At 46.3% G+C, this 22,750-nt stretch overlaps 1 protein-coding gene across 6 annotated transcripts in view; it reads left to right on the top strand.

The window, feature by feature from the left end:
* Positions 1-22,750, top strand: part of INTS2 (integrator complex subunit 2) — a 67,865-nt gene that overhangs the window by 32,778 nt on the left and 12,337 nt on the right. For all 6 annotated transcript variants that reach the window (XM_029611565.1, XM_029611564.1, XM_029611567.1 and 3 more), the window contains 14 exons: positions 5,998-6,123; positions 7,137-7,208; positions 7,302-7,416; positions 15,879-15,947; positions 16,822-16,956; positions 17,164-17,340; positions 17,543-17,651; positions 18,148-18,252; positions 18,760-18,924; positions 19,370-19,571; positions 20,266-20,391; positions 21,050-21,251; positions 21,590-21,814; positions 22,588-22,695. In XM_029611565.1, coding sequence (XP_029467425.1) covers positions 5,998-6,123; positions 7,137-7,208; positions 7,302-7,416; positions 15,879-15,947; positions 16,822-16,956; positions 17,164-17,340; positions 17,543-17,651; positions 18,148-18,252; positions 18,760-18,924; positions 19,370-19,571; positions 20,266-20,391; positions 21,050-21,251; positions 21,590-21,814; positions 22,588-22,695 — 1,936 coding nt within the window. The remainder of the gene's footprint in view (positions 1-5,997; positions 6,124-7,136; positions 7,209-7,301; positions 7,417-15,878; positions 15,948-16,821; positions 16,957-17,163; positions 17,341-17,542; positions 17,652-18,147; positions 18,253-18,759; positions 18,925-19,369; positions 19,572-20,265; positions 20,392-21,049; positions 21,252-21,589; positions 21,815-22,587; positions 22,696-22,750) is intronic.

A 22,750-nucleotide genomic window follows, 5' to 3' on the forward strand; every position in this document is an offset into this window, starting at 1 on the left:
AAGACTTCACCATGAAACCAGGGTGGTCCACTCTCTCGAGATGGCGGTGAAAGGCCATCTTATCACAGTTTTATGAAGAGTGGACCAGGATTACCTCAGACCAATGGGTCCTAGAGGTAATAAGGGATGGCTATGTTTTAGAATTTTTTTGCCCCATCACAGAAGCTTTTGTGGTGTCTCATTGCAGTGTTGAGGCAAGCAAGTGGTGATTTGGGACACATTCTTGCTTTCAGTTGCTGGCATGATAGTACAATGGCGGCCAGGGAGCGCGGTCGCGAGAGGTACTCAATTTACTGTGTTTACAAAAAAAAATAAAGGAGCCTTTCGTCCCATCCTCGATCTGCAAAAAGTGAAATGTGATACTGTGAGTTCCCCATTTTTCCATATGGAAATGTTAAGGATGGTGATGACAGCAGTTCTTTGGGAATTGTTGGACTTGGCTGAAGCCTATCTGCACATTCCCATTCAGGAAGAACATCAAAGTTTCTTTGTGTTATGGTTCTGGGGTAACTTTTTTCCAGTTTTGGGCCCTCCCGTTCAGTTTGTCAATGGACCTTGCACATTCACAAAGGTGGTGATGGTGGTGGCAGAGGCTCTCCCCGGGGAGGGGATCATTGTTCATACTTATCTGGACAACTGGCTTATCCGAGGGAAATCGGAGGAGGTATGCCGGCAGTCTGTGCGCAAAGTGATCAATATGTTGTGGTCCTTGAGCTGGATGGTGAATTTGGCGAAGAGTCACCTGAGCCCTACCCAGATGTTGGAATACTTGGGGGCGAAGTTCGGTGCTCAGCAGAGTATTTCTCACTTTGGAGAGGATTTGAAAGTTACAGTCCCAGATGGTGCAGATTTTGCAGATGCCAATATCCAGGGCCTGGGCTTATCTTCAGGCCTTGGATTCAATGGCATCTACCTTGAATTTGGTGCCATGGGCTTTTGCCCACATGTGCCTTCTACAGGGTGCATTGCTATCATGCTGGAATCCGTTGTCAGAGGAATTTCATCGGCCTTTACTGCTGCAGGGTACTTCCAGGTCCAGTCTCTCGTGGTGGCTGTGTTGGCCCAATTTGGAGAAAGGGATGGGCCTGGAGGTTCTTGACTGGGTTATAGGGATCATGGATGCCAACTTCAAGGGTTGGGGGGGCGATCTGTTAAGAACGGATGGCACAAGGACTGTGATCGCCAGTGGAAGCATCCTCGTCTATCAATCGCTTGGAAACGAGCAGTGTACAGGGTATTGGTGGAATTCCTTGCACAAGTCTGAAGTCAAATGGTCAGAGATGTTTTCGGACAATGTGACAACAGTGGCTTGTATCAATCGGCAAGGGGGAACGAAGAGTCATGCAGTTGCCCAAGGAGCCCAGGACCTTTTTGCCTGGGTGTAGCAACATTTGCAGGGGATAGCAACTTCACATGTTGCGGGAATGGACAATGTGCAAGCGGATTATCTTAGCAGGCAATAGTTGGACCTGGGAGAATGGGAGTTGTTGAAGGAGGCTTTCGACTTTATCCAGTCTCGTTGAGGCAGTCCCTTTCTGGATCTGATGGCGTCAAGGAGCAACGCCAAGGCAGCATGTTTCTTCAGCTGCAGACGATAGGTTGCAGTCAAGGGCATAGATGCTTGGGTTCTTCCATGGCCAACAAGGATCCTGCTGTACATGTTGCCTCCATGCCCATTAATAGGTCAAGTGTTTAGGTGCATTGAGAGGCATCCAGGTCAAGTGGTACTGGTGGTGCAGGAGAGGCTGCATCGTTCGTGGTTTGCAGAGGTTCAGCGCACAATTGACAGGTCCTTGAGATTGGCTCATTTGCAGGGGTTGTTAAAGCAAAGTCGTATTTTCTCAGATTGGGTGGATCACTTTTGTCTCGCGACTTGACTTTTGAGAGCAGGCGCTTGCGATTAAAAGGATATTCTAAGCCCGTGATTTTCAAGGGAATTCCTTGCGGGTTCAGGTGGGGTGTCTGAGGTATACTCCAGAGAAAAGGTCATTGGCCTCACATCCGGATGTTGTGAGGTTTTTGAAGGGGGTCGAGCATCTGCGGCCGCTGGTACATAGATTGGGTCCGGCGTGGAGTTTAAACTTGGTCTTGCAGGTGCTTTGTGGGCCACTGGTTTGAGCAGTTGAAGGCTTCATTACAGGACCTCATGCTGAAGATGGTATTTTTGGTGGCGATTTATTCCTTCAGAAAGATCTTGGAGCTGCAGGCTTTGTCCTGTAGGGAACCATTTCTGAATATTTTGGATGAAAAGGTGTGTGTGCGCATGGTACCCTCATTCATTCCTATCTAAGCTGGTATCTTCATTTCACCTGAATCAGACTGTGGAGCTCCTGCCTTCCCGAATTGGTCTGCTGAGTCACCAGAGGCAAAGGTCACAAATAGTTTTCAATGGTCGGCTCATTTGTTTGTATTGTTTGGAGGTGCCAGAAACAGATGCAAGGCCTCCAAGGGCACGATAGTGCGTTGGTGAAGGAAGCTATTGTTTTGGCCTACCTTTGTAAGAGGAGAAGAATTCCAGAAGGGTTGTGTGCACACTCTACTGGAGTGCAGGCAGCGTCATGGGCCAAGTGTCAGTCAGTGTTACCACAGGAGATTTGTAGAGCTGTGACGTGATCTTCTCTTCACACTTTATCTTGCTGTTACCATTTAGATGTTCAGGCTCCAGGAGATCTCACCTTTGGCGAAAGTGTGTTGAGAAGGGTTTTTCACGGGCCCGCCCACTATAGAGGTGCTTTGGTACATCCTACTTGTCTGGTCTGATCTGGGGTTCGAACAGGAAAGGAAAATTGGTTCTTACCTGCTAATTTTCATTCCTGAAGTACCACAGATCAGTCTAGAAACCCAGTCCCTTAATGTTCTCAAGACCGTTATGGCAAATCCATGTTCTGGCATGCTTACTGGGAAGAACTGTCAGAATGTATATATACAGCACTTAAAGAAGTTTGCCAGGTTGTTGTTAGCCCCTTGGGTTGATTTGTGGTTTTTCTGTTTGGGGGCGGGGGGGGGGGGGGGGGCTCCAACCTTTGGGTTTAGCATTCACCCTCGTTTAGGGGGTTGTTGAGGATTTGTTACTGTATAGTTGGCTTGCGTACAGGACAAAATGATAAAGGGGATGGAACTGCTCCTCTATGAGGAAAGACTAAAGAGGTTAGGGCTGTTTGGCTTGGAGAAGAGATGGCTGAGGGGGGATATGATAAAGGTCTATAAAATCATGAGAGGTCTAGAATGGGTAAATGTGAATCTGTTGTTTACTCTTTCGGATAATAGGACTAGAGGGCACTCCATGAAGTTAGCCAGTAGCACATTTAACACTAATCAGAGAAAATTCTTTTTCACTCAACACACAATTAAACTCTGGAATTTGTTGCCAGGGGATGTGGTTATTGCATTTAGTGTAGCTGAGTTTAAAAAAGATTTGGATAAGGAGGAGAAGTCCATTACCTGCTATTACGGTAATTAAGTTGACTTAGAAAATAGTCACTGCTATTTCTAGCATCAGTAGCGTGGGATATACTTACTTTTTGGGTACTTGCCAGGTACTTGTAGCCTGGATTGGCCACTGTTGGAAACAGGATGCTGGGCTTGATTGAACCTTGGTCTGACCCAGTATGGCCATTTATGTTCTTACTGAGGGACTGCAGGTGGCACTCTCGGTTATGTAGCAGTGCCTGTTTTTAGTTCTCTGCTTCCATCTGCTGGTAGGGATGCAAAACTCCACTTGTCTGGATGATCTGAGGTAATTCAGGAATGAAAATTAGCAGATAAGAACCAATTTTCCTTTTGTGAAGATAGCACAGCTTAAAGTGAGATTAGAGTCACTTTCTCCTCTTTGTGTTGTATTTTTCAATTTTGAAAATGGAGCCGTTCAGGATGGCTGATGCTAGTGTGCATTCCCATGATTTGAAAGTCCAAAGTAAAGAGAGATCTTAGGGTAATGCCTGAGTGAGGCTACTCCGGTATCACTCTCTGCTCATTTCACTGCAAGGCCTTCGGGTGCTTATCAGTCACTCACTTTCCTGGCTCCAGCTGGCCTTAAACACATTGTTTCTTGGCTAGAACCCAAGCACAGTGTCGGAGCTGTGAGCTGAGGACAGTGCCGCCTCCTTCTTGGTCTTTTGGCTGAGAAGGTGAATGCCCTACTATATCTGATCCTGCTTGGGGACACGATGCAGTTAGGACCGTGGCCACAGCTGGAGGATGTCATTTCTTTTTAATTTATGCATTTTTTAATCAATTATAAACAAGCATCCGCTTGTACAGAAATGTTTAAAGTACAGAAAGAAAACCTAAATATCATACAGAAAATGTCGATTCACATCCAATAATTAACTGTACTTTAACAAAATAAAGGACATACGGGAGTCACCTTTAAAGGAGCATATTACAAGGTAATATTAATCATCAAGAAAACAAGGCCTAACATGAGAAGTCCTTCCGCTATACTTTTAAACCTACCCAGCTATGGGTTTTATGAGGGTGGATGAGAATCTAAGAAAACCCTCAGTTGCTGTGGATCGAAAAAGATATAATTTTGCTCTTGAAAAATTATATTACCTGCTATATTACCTTGCACCTCTTTGAATCACTTCCCCCCCCCCCTCGTGTTAAGAAACAACTTCCTTCTTGATTGTGTCGCCCTGATCAAGTCAGGGTAACACCAAATATTTTGTCCAAAAAAATTAGCTTGAGCATTTCTAAAGAAATGTTTAAATATATTTTTTCTGTCCATGAGAAATGCAAATGAAACCAATAGTGGTCTTCTTGATGTTACCATCATTTCTTGTGAAGATTCAAGAATTGTAGTTAAATCCAGAGGCATTTGTTCCCCCAAATTACCCCGTTCAGCTTCAGCATACGGAAGGTAAAAAGCTTTAGTAATCACGGGTTTTACCTCATCTGGAATTTTCAAGATCTGTGCACAATACAACTTAAACAACTCAACCGGGGAAATATTTTTCAAAACTGGAAAATTCACAAATCTTAAATTATGTGATCTTAAACTGTTCTCAATTTTTTCAAATCTTCTATCCACTTCTGTTTCTTTTAATATTAAATTGGATTGTATCTTTTCAACTTCTTGAAGCCGTCCCTCCATGGTTTCAATTTTTAACTTTTGTTGGGCTAAACCATTAGCATTCAAGAGGACTTGGTTTTTAGTGTCCTTTACTTCCTTAGTTAATGTATGTATGGATTTTTCTATAGATTGCAATGCCAACCAAATTGTAGATAGTTATTTCTGTAGTTGGTAGGATTAACTTTTTGAGCATCGGAGTTTTCTGAATCTCTCCTTCCCCTCCCCCTGCTGCACTGGCTCCATTATCCAGTTCTGATGATCCCAGCATTTCACCACCTTTCAACCCCTCACCTCTCTCCCTTGTGAGGGGCTGTGTTGGTGTCGATTCCTCCACGATATTAAATCCTCTAGTTGTTGAACTCTGCAGCTCCACTTCTATTCTCCTCGGGTTGAACCCACTGGGGCTGTGGCCTTCAAACTCCGTACCTCGTCGAAATCTGGTGGAGCCGGTCTGATAGGAGAGCCAGGGCTTAACGATGTATCGACGGTCAGAAGGGACGGTTCGTGCTCCACCGCCGTCCCTTCAGCGACCTGCCCGCTCAGCGCTATCGGTGAGGCTGCTGCGAAAAAACTCCCGATGCGGGGTTGAGTGGCTTCTAACGGGGTCGAGGTGCCTTCACCTCCCCGTACCCTCGCCTTACGCTTCGTGTGCGGCATGGAGGTAAGAAATTTTAAGGTAATAGCGGGAGCTCCTTGCAAGCATACCTTCTCAGGCGGCCATCTTGGGGCGTCTCGTGGAGGATGTCATTTCTACATAGTGCCGTTCATCCTCAGTGTGACATCTTACATCTGTGCTGTCACCTCCTGTAACCTATTTTAGAAGGCATGTGCCATAAGGATGTGGTGGGTGCTAGTCTTTGATGGGCAGCTTTGTGATTTTGGGGATAGGAGCTGTAACAGCGTGTGCCTCTCTTCTTGCCCAGGCCCACTGATGAGGAAGCAGAACAGGTCCTGCAGCTAATGACCAGCCGTCCACCCGCGACACCAGCCGGGGTCCGCTTTGTGTCACTCTCCTTCTGCATGCTGCTGGCCTTCTCCACGCTTGTCAGGTGAGCTGCAGAGAGCTGCTGCCTTGTTCCCAGAGTGCTTTCTTTCCAAGCAGTTGTGAAAGTTGAGACAGCCTGTGTCCATCTTGGAGTTACATTGGAGCCATAGCTAAAAGCGGCAACAGCTGGTCTCATCTGCCGTTTAGGCATAGGCAGAACACTAAATGGTATTAGGGGAAAGTTGATCTGCAGGGTCACTCTCACGCAGAGACTACACTAGCTGGCCACCGGCTACTGATATTTTTGTTGAATAAAAGAAAAAGAGGTTAGAAAATAATGGAGCCCAGCTCTGCATCCATCTCTCTCTTAACTTGTGGTGGAAGGTTGGAGAGGATGAACTTGCCATCTGGGCTCAGTTTTGGTTTGACAAGGACTGGATAGGATGGGGCAGGTATCTCTTATAGACTGGAACCCAGAAAGAATACAGGGTGAAATCTGTCTGTTGTATTGGGTTTGTTTGATGTCCCGATTGGATTTGGACAGATCAAATGGTGACCAGCTTGGCGAAGTCTGATATCCTCCCAGAACTCGCCCAGCCGTTTCCTCCTCTTCCTTTTGGACTTTCAGCTCAGTTGGCACCAGAGCTGGCATCTGACACTAGGAGCCTTCATTCACATCTCCCCAGGGGTTTCACCTATTTTTATAGCCCCTCCCTGTATTTCCGACTTTGCACCTGCTTTGCAACAGGATCAGAATTTGGTGCCGCAAAGCACGCAATCCCTGTATGTTGTCTGGCTTTGCCCAGCCCAAACCATCCATTTGCAGTGTGGGTAAAATTACTCGGGGGGGGGGGGGGGGGCATGTCCAGCCCATGATTTTGCTCAGGTAGTGGGGTAAAATGATCATGCCCATCGCTGGGTGTTGTCATTGAGCGATGGCCGAGAGTCTCTCCTTTCCCCAGGTGCTGTGCACACTGCCTCTGTAGCATCCCAGGTCAGGGTTCCTCTCGATCGGAACCCTGACCTGGGAAACTCTTTCGAAAGGGAACTTGTAAAGCCCTCTGCTCTTTTCTGCAGCACCCCGGAGCAGGAGCAGCTGATGGTGGTGTGGTTAAGCTGGATGATAAAGGAAGAGGCTTATTTTGAAAGGTGAGTTTTTCTCCAGAATTGGTACTAAATGGACTTGTTTTATGATGTGGTCTGTTAGGAAGTATCTCATCTCTTTTTTTTGTTTTCCCTCAGCACTGCTGGAGTCTCTGCTTCCTTCGGAGAGATGCTGCTGTTGGTGGCTATGTACTTCCATAGTAACCAGCTGGGTGCCATCATTGATCTGGTCTGCTCTACCTTGGGGATGAAGGTAATTCGACCCCCACCCGATTACTGTCAACACTTGGGATGGAGGGTGGGAGGGGGAGCGCCCGGGAATGATTCATCTTGTACTTTGTCAGCTGCATGTGCCTCTTTTTTTTTTTTTTTTATATGTATCGGAGAGCTTTTGACCAGGTAATTGGGGAAGAAATAGGCAACCAGGCCACAGTAGGTAGGAATGTCGTCATGGAAAAGATAGGGAAACAGTTCTTGAAGGCTTGTGAGGTCAAATCCCCTGCTGAAAATGCAGATCCCAGATCCTCTGTCTGCTGGAATGGCAGAATGGTAAGACTTGGTTACCGATTGAATGCGGGTATGAGCTCAACAGCCCGCAAGGATGGTTTATCAGTTGATTACATGCTGCCAATCTAAATCTGAAAGCACAGTACGAATAAGAGTACATGCAAAATAAAATGTATAAAAGCTGCAGCTTGATAAAGATAACATAATCCTGCATACACAAGTATAATCTTAATATAAATATTAGTTATTGTATATATATATTATATAACATCCTTAAATTTTTGTGAAAATGTCTTACAGTGGCATTAGATATTTAAATATGCATTTCCTGTTCATACTCAGATCAGTCCAGAGAAGTGGGTTTTGCATCCCTACCAGCAGATGGAGGCAGAGAACAAAAACTTTAAGGTGCAAACCTGAGGTTCTGACTGAGAGTTTACATTTTTGGAGTTAAGGAGAAGTGTTCTGCTTCCAGTCGATTGGAGTGGCTCTCTGAGGTGCAATGGTCCTTTGTGGGCCAGGCGACCGGGGGGGTTGGATGGCCCTGACTGTTGTAGCCCGTTGGTACCGGAGGCCTTAATAGTCAGGGGACTGGCTCCCTCTGGGTCTCCGAAGGTCCCATACTGCCTGCCGCTGTCTTTTTCAGTAAAGTACCCCTTCTGTTCTTTATGGGAAATTAAGTTTATTAAAAAAAAAAAAAAAAAGCAAAGAAGAAAGTAAGGGGGACAGAGACAGGAGATTCAGTTTCTTTTCAGTGCGGGGCGGTCCACCAGCTGGGTTGCCGGTGTCGGCAGGAGAGTGTGTTAGGTGGCACCGCATTTTTTTTGTTTACCGGGTGGGGGTATTTTTCTTTGGAGCGTAGCAAGCCCTTTGGAGAGTTGCTTCCCGCTGAAGGTTTCCCGCACGGTGCTTCTGTTGGCAGGGGCACATAGCTCAGCAGGGCGGCCTACTTTGAAGTGGTATGCTCAGGCCGTGTTCGATTTGCTGACCTCATTTCTCATGGCGGTGCTGCCGTGCATGGTGGTTTGCAAGGCCTGTGGGTTCTGGTTGGCCCAACTCAATTCCCACTTCCTCTGCACGGGCTGTGCATCGGGGGAGGAGGGTTCCTTCATGGCAGGGCTAGAACCAGAAGATCCTCCCGACCCTCTCGGACCACAGATGTGGTTAGTGCAGGGGTCTCCGCTATCTCAGTGCCTGTGGGGGATTGCCCTCAGGTGCTCCCACCCGACAGAGTCCAGTGATTCCCCTTCTCTCTTTCCTGTGATGCAGGGGGCTGAGGAAGGCCGGGAGAGGGGAGCAGACTCGGAGGATAGTCCTTTGGAGCAGGGGGCTGAGGATCTGGAGGGAGTTTGTTCTGCTTTTGCACAAAGCCTTCCTGGCTAGGAGGGTTACGGAAGCAGAGAAATCCAAGGAGATATGGCCATATGGCCTGTTCCACCCAAAAGACCACAGATGGTATCGGTGGACAGTTCTGGCGAGTTGCTCAAGCGCCTAGGGTTGTATCACGTTGATGTGGAGGGCTGCGCAAGGGACCTGGATGATTTGGATGAGTTTCTGGAGGATCCGGTGTCTTCGCAGGGGGCGGATCCAGACGTAGATCCGGATAGGGGTCAGACTCTTGATCTGATTTGAACAAGGGTGATACAGATGAGGGTGCCGGGCCAGAGGGTGATGACAGTCAGGTGGTCCATCTGTTTAAGAAGGAGCTGGGCCCTATCATCCCTCAGGTATTGGAGGGACTCAGGAAGAGTCTGATAATGAAGGAGTGAATCTGGTCCTGGATGGACTGCATGGGTCCTCCCAGTGCCTTTGTTACCTAAGAAGATTCAGAAGCTGATCAGTTGGTATTGGAATTTCCCAGAAGCAGGCTTGAAGTTCGGTAGGGCTATGGCGAAACTTTATCCCTTGATAGAGGAGCATTTGGATCACCTGAAGACGCCTAAGGTGGATGCAGTGGTCTCTGTGGTGACTAAGAGGACCACGATCCTGGTGGCGGGTTCCGCCACTCTTAGGGATGTGCAGGATCGCAAATTCGAAGTTCAGTTGAAGCACATGTTTGAGGTGTCTTCCTCGGGCCTCCATGCCACGGTCTGTGCCAGCTTGATACAGCGTGCCTGCTTGTGCTGGGTTCAGTAGGCGCAAGAGCAGGTGTCTACTGGCGTGCTTATCGAAGTTCATGCATTGCGTTTGGAGGCTGGAGTGGCCTATGTGGCAGATGCGTTGTATGATTTGGTGCGTGCGTACGTCCACCAGGAGCATGGTCTCGGTGGCTGTGTGCAAGCTTCTGTAGTTGCGCAATTGGTGGGTGGACATGTGGTCCAAGACTCAGCTGTGTAATCTTCCTTTTAAAGGGAAACTTCTATTTGGGGAGGATCTGGGTCATTTGATGAAGTCCCTAAGTGAGTCCAAAGGGAACAGATAGCCGGAGGCTAACCTGAAGTCAGGTTAGCCTGACTTCAGGTTAGCCTGACTTCAGTGCCAGGAAAAATAGTGGAAAGTGTTCTAAACATCAAAATCACAGAACATATAGAAAGACATGGTTTAATGGAACAAAGTCAGCATGGCTTTACCCAGGGCAAGTCTTGCCTCACAAATCTGCTTCACTTTTTTGAAGGAGTTAATAAACATGTGGATAAAGGTGAACCGGTAGATATAGTATACTTGGATTTTCAGAAGGCGTTTGACAAAGTTCCTCATGAGAGGCTTCTAGGAAAAGTAAAAAGTCATGGGATAGGTGGCGATGTCCTTTCGTGGATTGCAAACTGGCTAAAAGACAGGAAACAGAGAGTAGGATTAAATGGGCAATTTTCTCAGTGGAAGGGAGTGGACAGTGGAGTGCCTCAGGGATCTGTATTGGGACCCTTACTGTCCAATATATTTATAAATGATCTGGAAAGAAATACGACGAGTGAGATAATCAAATTTGCAGATGACACAAAATTGTGCAGAGTAGTTAAATCACAAGCAGATTGTGATAAATTGCAGGAAGACCTTGTGAGACTGGAAAATTGGGCATCCAAATGGCAGATGAAATTTAATGTGGATAAGTGCAAGGTGATGCATATAGGGAAAAATAACCCATGCTATAATTACACGATGTTGGGTTCCATATTAGGTGCTACAACCCAAGAAAGAGATCTAGGTGTCATAGTGGATAACACATTGAAATCGTCGGTTCAGTGTGCAGCGGCAGTCAAAAAAGCAAACAGAATGTTGGGAATTATTAGAAAAGGAATGATGAATAAAACGGAAAATGTCATAATGCCTCTGTATCGCTCCATGGTGAGACTGCACCTTGAATACTGTGTACAATTCTGGTCGCCGCATCTCAAAAAAGATATAATTGCGATGGAGAAGGTACAGAGAAGGGCTACCAAAATGATAAGGGGAATGGAACAACTCCCCTATGAGGAAAGACTAAAGAGGTTAGGACTTTTCAGCTTGGAGAAGAGACGACTGAGGGGGGATATGATAGAGGTGTTTAAAATCATGAGAGGTCTAGAACGGGTAGATGTGAATCGGTTATTTACTCTTTCGGATAGTAGAAGGACTAGGGGGCACTCCATGAAGTTAGCATGGGTCACATTTAAAACTAATCGGAGAAAGTTCTTTTTTACTCAACGCACAATTAAACTCTGGAATTTGTTGCCAGAGGATGTAGTTAGTGCAGTTAGTATAGCTCTGTTTAAAAAAGGATTGGATAAGTTCTTGGAGGAGAAGTCCATTACCTGCTATTAAGTTCACTTAGAGAATAGCAAATGCCATTAGCAATGGTTACATGGAATAGACTTAGTTTTTGGGTACTTGCGAGGTTCTTATGGCCTGGATTGGCCACTGTTGGAAACAGGATGCTGGGCTTGATGGACCCTTGGTCTGACCCAGTATGGCATTTTCTTATGTTCTTAAGAGCAATAAGAAGACCTTTCCTCTCAGGTCCCATTTCTGGGATTCGAGGAGGTTTTTTTTCCAGCAAAGGGGCTCATCCTCAGGGTTGAGGCAGTCGCCAGGACGCCAGCAGTCCTTTTGGGGTTCCTGCAGGTCCCCCAAAGGCGGTTCTGGTCAGGGGACCAGAGGGGGAAAGGCCTCGCAATGAAGCCAGGCTTGGCCACTTCTTGATGATAGCGATGGGGCAGGTTGTCCCGCTTTTATGGGGAGTGGCTCAAGATCACCTTGGACTTGTGGGTTTTGGAGGTAGTAAGAGATGGCTACACCTTAGAATTTTTGCGCCCAGTCAGAGAAACTTTTCTGGAGTCCCACTGCTCTTCGCTAAGCAAACGGGATGCAGTGGGAGGGACTCTGCAAAAGTTACTAGACTTAGAAGCCATAGTTCCGGTTTCGCTGGGCGAACAAGAATGGGGGAGGTACTCCATTTATTTTGTGGTTCCAAGAAGGACTGCACTTTCTGTCCCATTTTGGATTTGCAAAAGGTCAACATTGTGTTGCTGGTGCTGTGTTTCCGCATGGAGAGATTGTGTACTCTGATAGCAGTGGTCCGCAAAGGACAGTTCCCCTGGCATCTTTGGATCAGACCGAAGCTTATCTTCATATCCCCATTCGTCAGGACCATCAGAAGTTTCTGCGATTTATGGTGCAGGGGCAGCACTTCCAGTTTCGTGCTCTCCCTTTTGGGTTAGCCATAACTCCTCGAACCTTCACAAAGGTGTGATGGTGGTAGTGGTGGCAGCTTTGAGATGAGAGGGGATTCTGGTCCATCCATATCTGGATGATTGGCTTATTCTGGCAAAGTCAGAGGAGGAGTGCCTTCGGTCCGTGCAGTGAGTGAGGGATACCTTGAGTTTTCTGGGTTGGGTGATCAATCGGACAGTTACCTGGTTCCGTCTCAATCATTGGAGTACCTAGGAGCCCTCTTCGATATCCAGAAAGGCAGGGTGTTCCTGACTACGACAGATTGTCGAAGTTGCAGACACAGGTGAAGCGTCTGAGTCTGCCAACTCCAAAGGTCTGGGACTACTTGCAGGTGTTTGGTTCCATGGCCTCTCGATGTTGGATTTGGTTCTGTGGGCTTTCACTCACATGCATTCATTGCAAAGAGCACTTTTGTCCAGGTGGAATCCATTGTCTGAAGAATATCATCTGCCATTACCACTTCTAGCAGAGTCCAGATCCAATCTCTTGTGATGGCTATCGTGACACAACCTGGAAAAGGGAGATGACCTGGAGACCCTGGACTGGGTGGTAGTGACTATGGATGCTAGCCTCAAGGGATGGGGGGCGGTGTGCCTGGGTCGTTCTGGTCAGCGGCAGAGGCGTTCTGGCCCATCAATTATGAGGAGATGATTGCGGTGCACAGGGCTCTGAAGATGTTCCTGTCCTGGATCAAGGGATGGGTGGTTTGGGTTTTCTCGGACAATGCGACAATGGTAGCGTACATCAGTTGCCAGGCAGGAACAAAGAGTCTCGCAGTAGCTTGGGAGATTCAGCAACTTGTTTGTGCGGGTGGAACGGCACCTCGAGGGAATTGCAGCATCGCACATTGCGGGTGTAGATAATATTCAGGTGGATTTCCTCAGCAGACATCAGCTGGATCCTGGGGAGTGGGAGTTGGCTCCGGCAGCCTGGGATCGGATTTGTGCCAGATGGGGCGTTCCCCACCTCATGGCAAGGTGGGCCAATGCCAAGACGGCGTAGTTTTTTTAGTCGCTGAAGGGAGCCAGGTTTGGTAGGGCTGGACACTTTCATGTGCCTGTGGCCAACAGGGGTTCTTCTGTATGTGTTTCCTCCTTGGCCACTCATCGGTCAAGGGTTAAGGTGCACAGAGACATATCCAGGGACAGTGGTGCTGGTGACGCCGCAGTGGCTGTGTCGCCTGTGGTTCGTGGATCTGGTGTGTCTAGTGGTGGACAAGCCTCTTTGCTTGGCTCACCTGCCGGGATTCCTCCGCCAAGGACCCATATTTTTGTATCAGGAGGATCGCTTTTGTCTCGCGGCTTGGCTTTTGAGAGGTGGCGGCTGCGCCTGAAAGGTTATTCGGACCAGGCAATTTCCACTCTGCTCCAGGCTAGGTGGCTTTCTATGTCTATGGCATATGTCAGGTTTGGAAGGTTTTTGAAGCCTGGTGTCTTCAGCAACAGCTGGATTCTCTGTCGATGGGAGTCCCACACCTTTTGTCCTTTCTGCAGCAGGGCTTGTCTAAGGGCCTAGCCTATTGTTTGCTCTGTGTCCAGGTTGCAGCCTTGAGTTGTCTAAGTGGCAAATGACGGGGATGGGCTTTGGCCTCTCATCCTGATGTAGTTTGTTTGTTTCATGAATGGGGTTAAGCATTTAGATCTCCAGTTCAGAAGGTGTGGACAGATTGGAACCTCAACTTAGTTTTGTGGATACTCTGTGGAGCTCCTTTTGAGCCTTTAAGATGAGCTTCTTTGAAGGAATTTATCTTAAGATGGTATTTCTGATTGCTATTTGTTCAGCCAGGAGGATTTTGGAGCTTCAGGCTCTGTCTTGTTGAGATCCCTTTTTGTGCCTTGCTGATGACAGGGTGACTTTGCGTACGGTTCCATCCTTTTTCCGAAAGTTGTTTCTGCTTTCCATATGAATCAGATGGTTGAATTGCCTGAGGTTCCGGAGTGGTCTAGGGATTCTGTGCAGGATAGGGACCTTCATCTTCTTGATGTGCGTCGCACTCTGTTGCGATATTTGAAGGTTACTAATAGCTTTCGGCGATCAGACCATCTCTTTGTGTTCTTTGGTGGAACAAAGAAAGGGGAGAAAGCTTCAAAGGCTACGTTGTCCCGTTGGCTGAAAGAGGCTATTTACTTGGATTATATTTGTAAGGGTTGCGTAGTTCTGATGGGTTTCAAAGTGCTTTTAACTAGAGTGCAGGTGGCCTCTTGGGCAGAGTGTCAGTTAGTGTCTCCAAAAGAGATATGCAGGACTGCAGGTGTGGTCCTCGCTGCATACTTTCACCAGACATTACCCGTTGGATGTTAGAGCCAAAGAGGATGTGACTTTCGGTGAAAGTGTGTGGAAAGCAGGTCTTTCGGGTTCCTGCCCCGTGAAGGGGTGCTTAGGTATATCCCACTCTTCTGAACTGATCTAGCTATGAACAGGAAAGGAAAATTGGTTCTTACCTGTAATTTCACAGATCAGTTCAGAAAACCGCCCCGTTGCTGCCGAAGGACTGAATTTCCTGGTGGATTTATTCATTGTATATCGGAGATTTTTTCATACAGTTCACGACTTGTTTTGTTTGAGTGAAGCGGTTTTCAAGCTAGTTTTTGGCTGGAGGTATGTTGATCTTCAGTTCAGGGGGTTCCAACCCTGGGTTTTTCTGATTCACCTTGGGCAAGGGGAATTCTATTTACTCTGTGGCTTGGGTACAGGTCAATACTGAGGGACTGCAGGTGGTACTCTCTGTTATGTAGCAGTGCCTCAAAGTTTTTATTCTCTGCCTCCATCTGTTTGTAGGGATGCAAAACTCACTTCTCTGGATTGATCTGTGGTATGACAGGAATGAAAATTAGCAGGTAAGAACAAATTTTCCTATTTGTGTGGAAAGGTTGGACGATGGTGCGATGGCTGAGTGACGAGCTGTATGCTGTCAGGGGGTAGGGACTCCTGGCCATCACAGAGTAGCCAGAGGCAGGGATCGCACGCAGTGGGTTCTGGTGTGAGCCGTGATGTTTAGCCCCTTCAGAGAGCTCTTTGAATTGCCTGGACTAGATGAGGGAGGGGAGGCAGAGAGTTAAAAATGGAGACAAAAATCCTGCGCAGTTTGTTGAAGGCTTCTGGCACCAGAGTCCTAGTAAATACTGGTTCTGAATGAGTCAGAAGCCCAAAAGGAGCAGGAAGAGACCACTGGACTCCACCAAAATAAAGCTTGTTAAAAAAAAAAAAAAAAAATGCGGCTTTTATAAGAAAGCATTTCTGATGGTGCACCCTCAACTGAGCAAAAAGCAGTTTGTAGACCCAAGCCCATTGCTACTGAATGTTATCTGCTTTGAAATGCCAAAAAGCTGAATATATATATATATATGTTAAAAAAAAAAAATGTAAATGTAAGTAGTGTGCAGGCCTGCTCCCAGGTCTCCAGATAAGACACGCCCAGAGCGTCCCTTAAATCATTAGCATGGACAGTGATCCTACTTTCTTTTCCAAGCAAAACCGTTTGGTCTGTGGCTGTTTAAAAGTAGCTGGTGCTGTAGGAGTGGAGCATGGATCTGTTACTGGGAGGTTCTTCCTTTCTTCCAGATAGTCATTAAGCCGGGTTCCCTCAGCAGGATGAAAACCATCTTCACGCAAGAAATTTTCACAGAACAGGTAACTGTTCTCACTATTACCAGTTCGTCTGTGTTTGTTCATTTTATAATTGATCTGGCAGCAAAACTGTTTTAAAATATTTGCATCGAAAGCTAATCATGTTAGCATTCCTCCACCAACAAGAAAACAAAATACATTTGCATTTGTTTCTAAAATGTGTTTCTATAATTTGATGCTACTTTGTGAAAAGTTAATCGAAAGCAGAATAACTATTTAGTGATCTGTTACTTTTGATTCACTTGAAAATGGGGCACACTTCAGCATGGACAGCAGGAGAATTCTATGTGAGAGGAATGGCCAGGAGTGGATGATCCAGTCTGTTAAAAAAAAACAAAAACAGAAAACCACCTGAACCTGCTTTTCAGTACATCAGCCATGTCAGTAAGAGCAACAGTAGCGTGGGATAGACTTAGTGTTTGGGTACTTGCCAGGTTCTTATGACCTGGATTGGCCACTGTTGGAGACAGGATGCTGGGCTCAATGGACCCTTGGTCTGACCCAGTATGGCATGTTCTTATTGTAAGTCCTAGCAGTGAATCTAGTTAAAAGAAACTGAATTGTTTTTGATGGCAGGGGAAATGAAGTTACCTGCATTGAAAAGTGATGTTACTTTAATTATTCAAAGTAATTAAATAATTTGGTCTGCACATTCTTCAGCCCATTCGGAAATCCCAGAATGCCAGGCCCTGTTTGGAGTCTGCCGGGTAACTACTACAGATGCGTGCAGAGGGCCGTGCTCTGGTAGGAGCTGGCTGCTTTTGTGCCGATGGCATAGCAGTGACACCTGGTGCTAAGGCTGGAGAGCCAGGAGGATGAGAAGAGCTTTTCTCGAAGGTTAACGCTCGGGAGATTTTATATATTTTATTTATTTTAGGTGGTCACAGCTCACGCAGTAAGAGTCCCTGTAACGAGCAGCTTGAGTGGCAACATCACGGGGTTTCTGCCAGTGCACTGCATTTACCAGCTCCTGAGAAGCCGATCGTTCACCAAGCACAAAGTGTCTATCAAGGTGCGGCAGCCTCTTGGGAGAGACATTGCTTAGCTCTGTATTCTTAGAATTGTTTGGGGCTGGAAGATGTGAGGTAGGCTGACACATGCATGAAGATTTTATGGTATAATTGTGCTGTGCCAATCCTAGCGAGGGGGTTATTAAATGAATGTGTTTTCTGTTGTGGAATAAACTTTGCGTGGTTTATTGAGTAACTCTCTGTTCTAGGACTGGATCTACAGGCAGCTGTGTGAAACCGCCACCCCCCTGCACCCCCAGTTACTGCCCCTCATTGATGTGTACATCAACTCTGTCCTCACGCCTGCCTCCAAATCCAGCCCAGAAGCTACCAATCAGCCAATCACCGAACAGGAAATACTGAGCGTGTTTCAAGGCCTCACTGGCGTAAGAGTGAGATTTTTTTTTAATGTGTAGTGTGTGTCAGTTTGGAAATCTAAATAAGCAATTGCAACACACTAGCAGAGCAATGGTTAGTGCACAGTGAATAATTAAGGTATAACAGAGTCAATGGGAGAGACAGTTACACTGCTGATGCAGTGGGGGCATCTCATTATCTGATGTTGGAAGCACTTGCTTTGCTTTGCAGGGTGAGAATCCTCGTCGCCCTCAGCATTCGAGCATCACCGCACAGCTCCTGGTGCTCTATTATGTGCTCTCCTTTGAAGAGGCTCTGCTCACCAGCACAAAGACACTCGGTATGTCCCTAGCATGCAGCAAGGCTGCACAGTTCACCAAAAAAAAATTGTACTGAAATCCTCAGCCGCATTGCTGGGGCAGAGATGATACTGTGCCTGTTCTGTGTCGGGCTTTTGCTGTCACGAGCACTAAATTCACTACTGGCTTTTTTAAGTGTTTGTGCCTGTGATTTTATTTTTCCTCCTTTCTTCTTTTTATTCCAGTTCAGTCAGAAGCAGGGCCTTTATTCACAGCCACCTGGGGATTTTCTCCTATGTTAATAGACCCCCTCACACCTGCTGTTCCCAGGGCCCCTTCTGGAACGCTGTATCATGGCCTTGATGACATTAACTCCCTCCATTAGTGCTGTGAGGCTGCCTCTGCAGTGCCGCTAGCTGTCCTGGCATGCAGGAATTGAACCAGGGGCCGTCGCGTAGTAGCACACATTACTGCCACTGAGCTATCAGGCTGGTCCCTGTGATTTTTTTATTTTTTTAAAAGATTTTTTTCTTTCAGCTGCCATGCAAAGAAAACCCAAGTCTTATACTTCTGCACTGATGGATCAGATTCCAATCAAATACCTCATCCGTCAGGCACAAGGACTGCAGCAGGAGCTGGGCGGTACGTCGGTCTCGGGTTAGATATGCTGTTGCTGAAGTCTCTCTCTCCCCCCCCCCCCCCCCCCCCAAACGCTGTAATTAACTGCACGTGTTTCCAAATCACATGCAAAATACACAGGTACCTTCTTTATCAGAACAAAAATATTTACTCAGAAAAATGACAGGTTATTTTTTTCCATGGATTGCTCCCATTTTTTGTTCGTGTTGTAATAAACACTAATAAATTCCCAGAAAAATAAAATAAATGAAAATAAAGTTCTCTAAAAATAAAGCCCGTCTTGGCTGTCTTATACCTATCTTGAAACATAGCAGTTGTATGATTTATAAAGCACCTGGGACATCGAAAGCTTTGGGCCACTGAGTTGGATGAGTGTGTGAACGCCTCTTACTGCTCTGTGGGATGTGCTCCATGTGTCATAATCCTTGTGCCAGCACTTTCTCATAAGAAGCTATCGTTCACTATGTTACTTGTGACCCTATGAAATGTAAATATTGAATTGCTTCCTAGGGCTACACTCTGCCTTATTACGGCTTCTTGCTACCAACTATCCTCATCTCTGCATTGTGGAAGACTGGATATGCGAGGAGGAAATCACAGGGACGGATGCTCTGCTCCGCAGGATGCTGCTGACCAGCTCAGCCAAAAACCACTTCCCAAAGCAGCTGCAGGAAGGTAGAAACCTTGCTTTAAGGCTGCTCAGGTTGGATATAAGGATCAGAGGGGGAGTTACATTAAACTGAAGATTATTCCAAGCAAGCACGTCACATTAGTTCTGAACACAGGAGTTTCATGTGCAGAGTATCTATAGTACATGGCTGTATATCACAGACCTGTTTCTTTTTCTAGTGCAGTTCTAGCAGCTGTATTGGTTCTAAAGAAAAGTGGCATCGCTTGTAGGCTGTGACACCTTATACTGATTGAAAAGGTGGTGGGTGGCAGTAGCTGAGCTTTGAAGATCACATAGATGGCTAATACATCTCAGTTGGGCTTTGGTTATGTGTATTGCCGTGTCCCATTCTTTGTGGTGACCAAAGGGTGCACTTGTCAGTCTGACGTGATGCAGGCCAAGCTTTTTCTCTTGCCTGCTGAAGTGGATCTTTTTCGTCTCCTCCTCCAGCATTTTCCATGCTTCCAGCCAGTCAGACGCAAGTGATGCAGATTCTCGAACACTTGACTTTACTTTGTGCCAGCGAGTTGATTCCTTATGCGGAGGTGCTGACTTTGAATATGAGTCGTTTGCTGAATGCAGGGGTTCCACGCAGAATCCTTCAGACCGTCGGTCGGCTTTGGATGGTTCTTAACACTGTGATGCCAAGAAGGTGGTCTGCTATAAGATTTTAAAAAATAAAATAAATAACGGCAAATATACAATTGGACCTGCCTTTTGGCTGCTTCTGTCAGCATTTTGTAAGGCAAAAAATAAAAAGTCAGTCCACCTTTCCAAATAATACTTGGGGTGGCTTGTAGTATTATTAGAATTTAGGTACAGTAAGTCCCTTCCGTAAAGAGCTTACCATCTCCATGGGTAGCTCGGGCAACAGGAGACAGTGACGTAGCCAAGATCACAAGGCATGTTGGTGGGGGAAGTGGGAAGGTGCCATTACTCTGTCCTAAATTCCAGCTTCTGTTCTGGATTGTTCTTTTCCTGCACAAGCTGTGGGAGGCACTTGTTTATTTATTAAGCATAGTAAACCTGTTTTACTACTTAACTCCTTGATTTTTAAATAAAAGAAAGGGAGACTTGTACTACTAATCTGGGTAATGGTTGTAGGGGTGAAACATCAGAATTTCAGTTCATACCTCTTAGTTTCATGTCACATTTGTTCAAAGGTTGGTGAAGCTGCTGCTCGTGCTGTAGAAAAAGGAATTCTGCTGAAGACTGTTTCACAGTAATAACGAGTTTTTGACAAACCTGAAACACTCACGCTGGTGCTTTACCTCTCAACCAAAACACGACTAAAGGATTTTCATTCCAGCCTGTTGGTGTGGTGTTTTCTGTTCCTTTTCTTACAGATTATGGGTGATGACTGTTAATGCACTGCAGCCTTCATTAAAATTAGTCAAACGACATAAATACACCCAGAATGATCTGATGATTGATCCTCTCATTGTACTAAGGTGTGATCAGAGAGTCTACAGGTTAGTGAGCTTCCTTGCTAGTGGCTAAGCTGCTGTTACCTCTTAAGGGTGTCTTCATGTGAGGATGAATTTGTAGCTGAGGATTGCTGGAAATAATGGGTGTTACATCGTAAATCATTTTGTTGAAGGTACATGTTGGAAGTCAAACAAGGCTTGGCCCAAGTCCAGTTACAGACCTCATTGGACTCTATTGAAATTCAACAGGCTGGAGGGGAATTGTTTGCTGGGAAAAGTTACATTGGCCAATTTATCTTCCCCTGGTGTATAAATCCTTTCTTTTTCGTTTCTTCCTCTAGCCATTAGGATCCGTAGTGGCTAAAGGAAGAAACATGATAATCTGTGGTAACTTTAGGTGTAAAGTTCTTGCATGGGGTAAAGTGCACGGAGTGGCAGTTGAACCCTTAACCCCTTGCTGGGCAGACTGGATAGGCCATTTTGGTCTGCATCTACCTTCACTTACTGTGTTACTGTGTGAAGGTTAAGTTGTTGTCCCACTAAAGTGAAGCGGACATCTTGTTTTTGAGTGGACTTAGAGCAATATTTCAACACAGCTAAGCAAACAGCAGAGGGGGCAAGTTTTGCTCTCTTAGCACAGTTATCTGCCTTACTGCTTCGTTCATGAAGTGTGGGTTTTTTTTTTTTGTGCTTTACTTATCAGATGTCCCCCTTTGATGGATATCACTCTGCATATGCTCAATGGGTACCTTCTTGCTTCCAAAGCCTTCCTGAGCGCTCACCTGAAAGAAACGGCAGACCAAGACATCCGCTCATCACAGCCAAATTCTCTGGGGGTAGCAGGACAGACTGAGGTTCCTGAAGTGACCAGAGAGGAACTGAAAAATGCCCTACTTGCTGCCCAGGTAATGAGCGACCACTCTCGATTTGCTCTGTACTGTAAAGTGTTTGCAGCAGAAAAATACTTTGAACAGTGGTGTTCTTATGCAGGCCCTCTAACCAGAACGCTTGAAGGGAGGAATTGTAAGATTATTACTATCCAGCCTGTCCATATTCCTCGGAAGAAAGAGTGGCTGAGGCAGCCATGCCTTTGTCTGCATGGACTGTTAGTTTTACTCACCCCCACCCCTCCGTTTGAATAAATAGTGTGCTTACCTCCTGAGTGATTTGCTCTGAGGAAGTATATGAAAATTAGTTTTTGGCTGGACAGATGACCGATTCTACTCCCTTGGCTCCTTTGTAGGACAGTGCTGCGATTCAGATTCTGCTAGAGGTCTGCTTACCTACTGAGGAGGAGAGAGCTCAGGATGTCATTGCCGAGGGCTCCGCGCTTCCTCCGAGCAGGGGACTGGAAGAGGGAGAGGAGAGTCTGCTGTGTGACCTGCGGGAGGTGCAGTGCCTCATCTGCTGCCTCCTGCATCAGATGTTCATTGCTGATCCCAACATTGCCAAGCTGGTTCACTTCCAGGTCTGTTGCGCTCTGATTTTATTTCATTGTTTGCTTTTTTGAGGTGGCGCAGTGGAAATTAGAACTAATAATTCCTTGTTTTGTTTAAATTGTCATGGTCATTATTGGTACTGCATTTTGACCTGAGTAGGCTAGCAAATGTCACATGCAAATCATCTTTATTAAATTGTTCTTTTCTCAACTGTGCAAGGTTTGTAAATAGCCACAATAGATACAACCGTTAAAGAGAGAATGTATTTTCTTTTACTTTAAATAAGTTAAGTTTGGTCTGTCTTGGTTTTCTGTGGATTTTTTGCCCGGCAGTTTCCTTCTACTTGAGATTTCTAGTTGAATTGGAACCAGCGCCATAAAGCTTGGTTTTCCTCCTGCTGTATATCCCCTCCCAGGTCACCGCAGCGCAGCCCTCTGTTCTGGGGTGGGGTAGGAAGGGTCATGGGCCAGGGCACCTTCCGTAACCGTAGCTATTATGGGCCGCAAGTCCTTCGCAAGGCAGTGCACAGGACTGTCCCCAAGCCCCTAGCTCGCTTTACCTTGCGGTCCTTGGTCATTTTTCTTCATTTCTATTTGTTTTCTGGATGACTTGCAGGAATACAGTTTGGCAACTTCATTGTGTCCCTTCTCCTTACCCCTCCCACATTGCTTTTCTTAGTGGTAAATGTTTTTGCCCTGAATACCCTCCTCCTTTTTTTTTTTTTTTTTTTTTTTTTGTGTGAGGGGTGAGTGCCTGTGGAGAGGGCTTTTCTCAGGTCACTCTCCTTGTTATCATCAAACAGGGCTATCCATGTGAACTTCTGGCACTTACGGCGGCAGGAATCCCATCCATGCACATCTGCCTGGATTTCATCCCGGAACTCCTGGCTCAGCCTGAACTGGAAAAGCAGGTAATTGCAAAAACCCACTGTGGACCGTCTTACTTCAACCGCAGCGCTAAAATCC

Source organism: Rhinatrema bivittatum, chromosome 8, assembly GCF_901001135.1.
Source record: "Rhinatrema bivittatum chromosome 8, aRhiBiv1.1, whole genome shotgun sequence".
In the NCBI taxonomy this organism is placed as follows: domain Eukaryota; kingdom Metazoa; phylum Chordata; class Amphibia; order Gymnophiona; family Rhinatrematidae; genus Rhinatrema; species Rhinatrema bivittatum.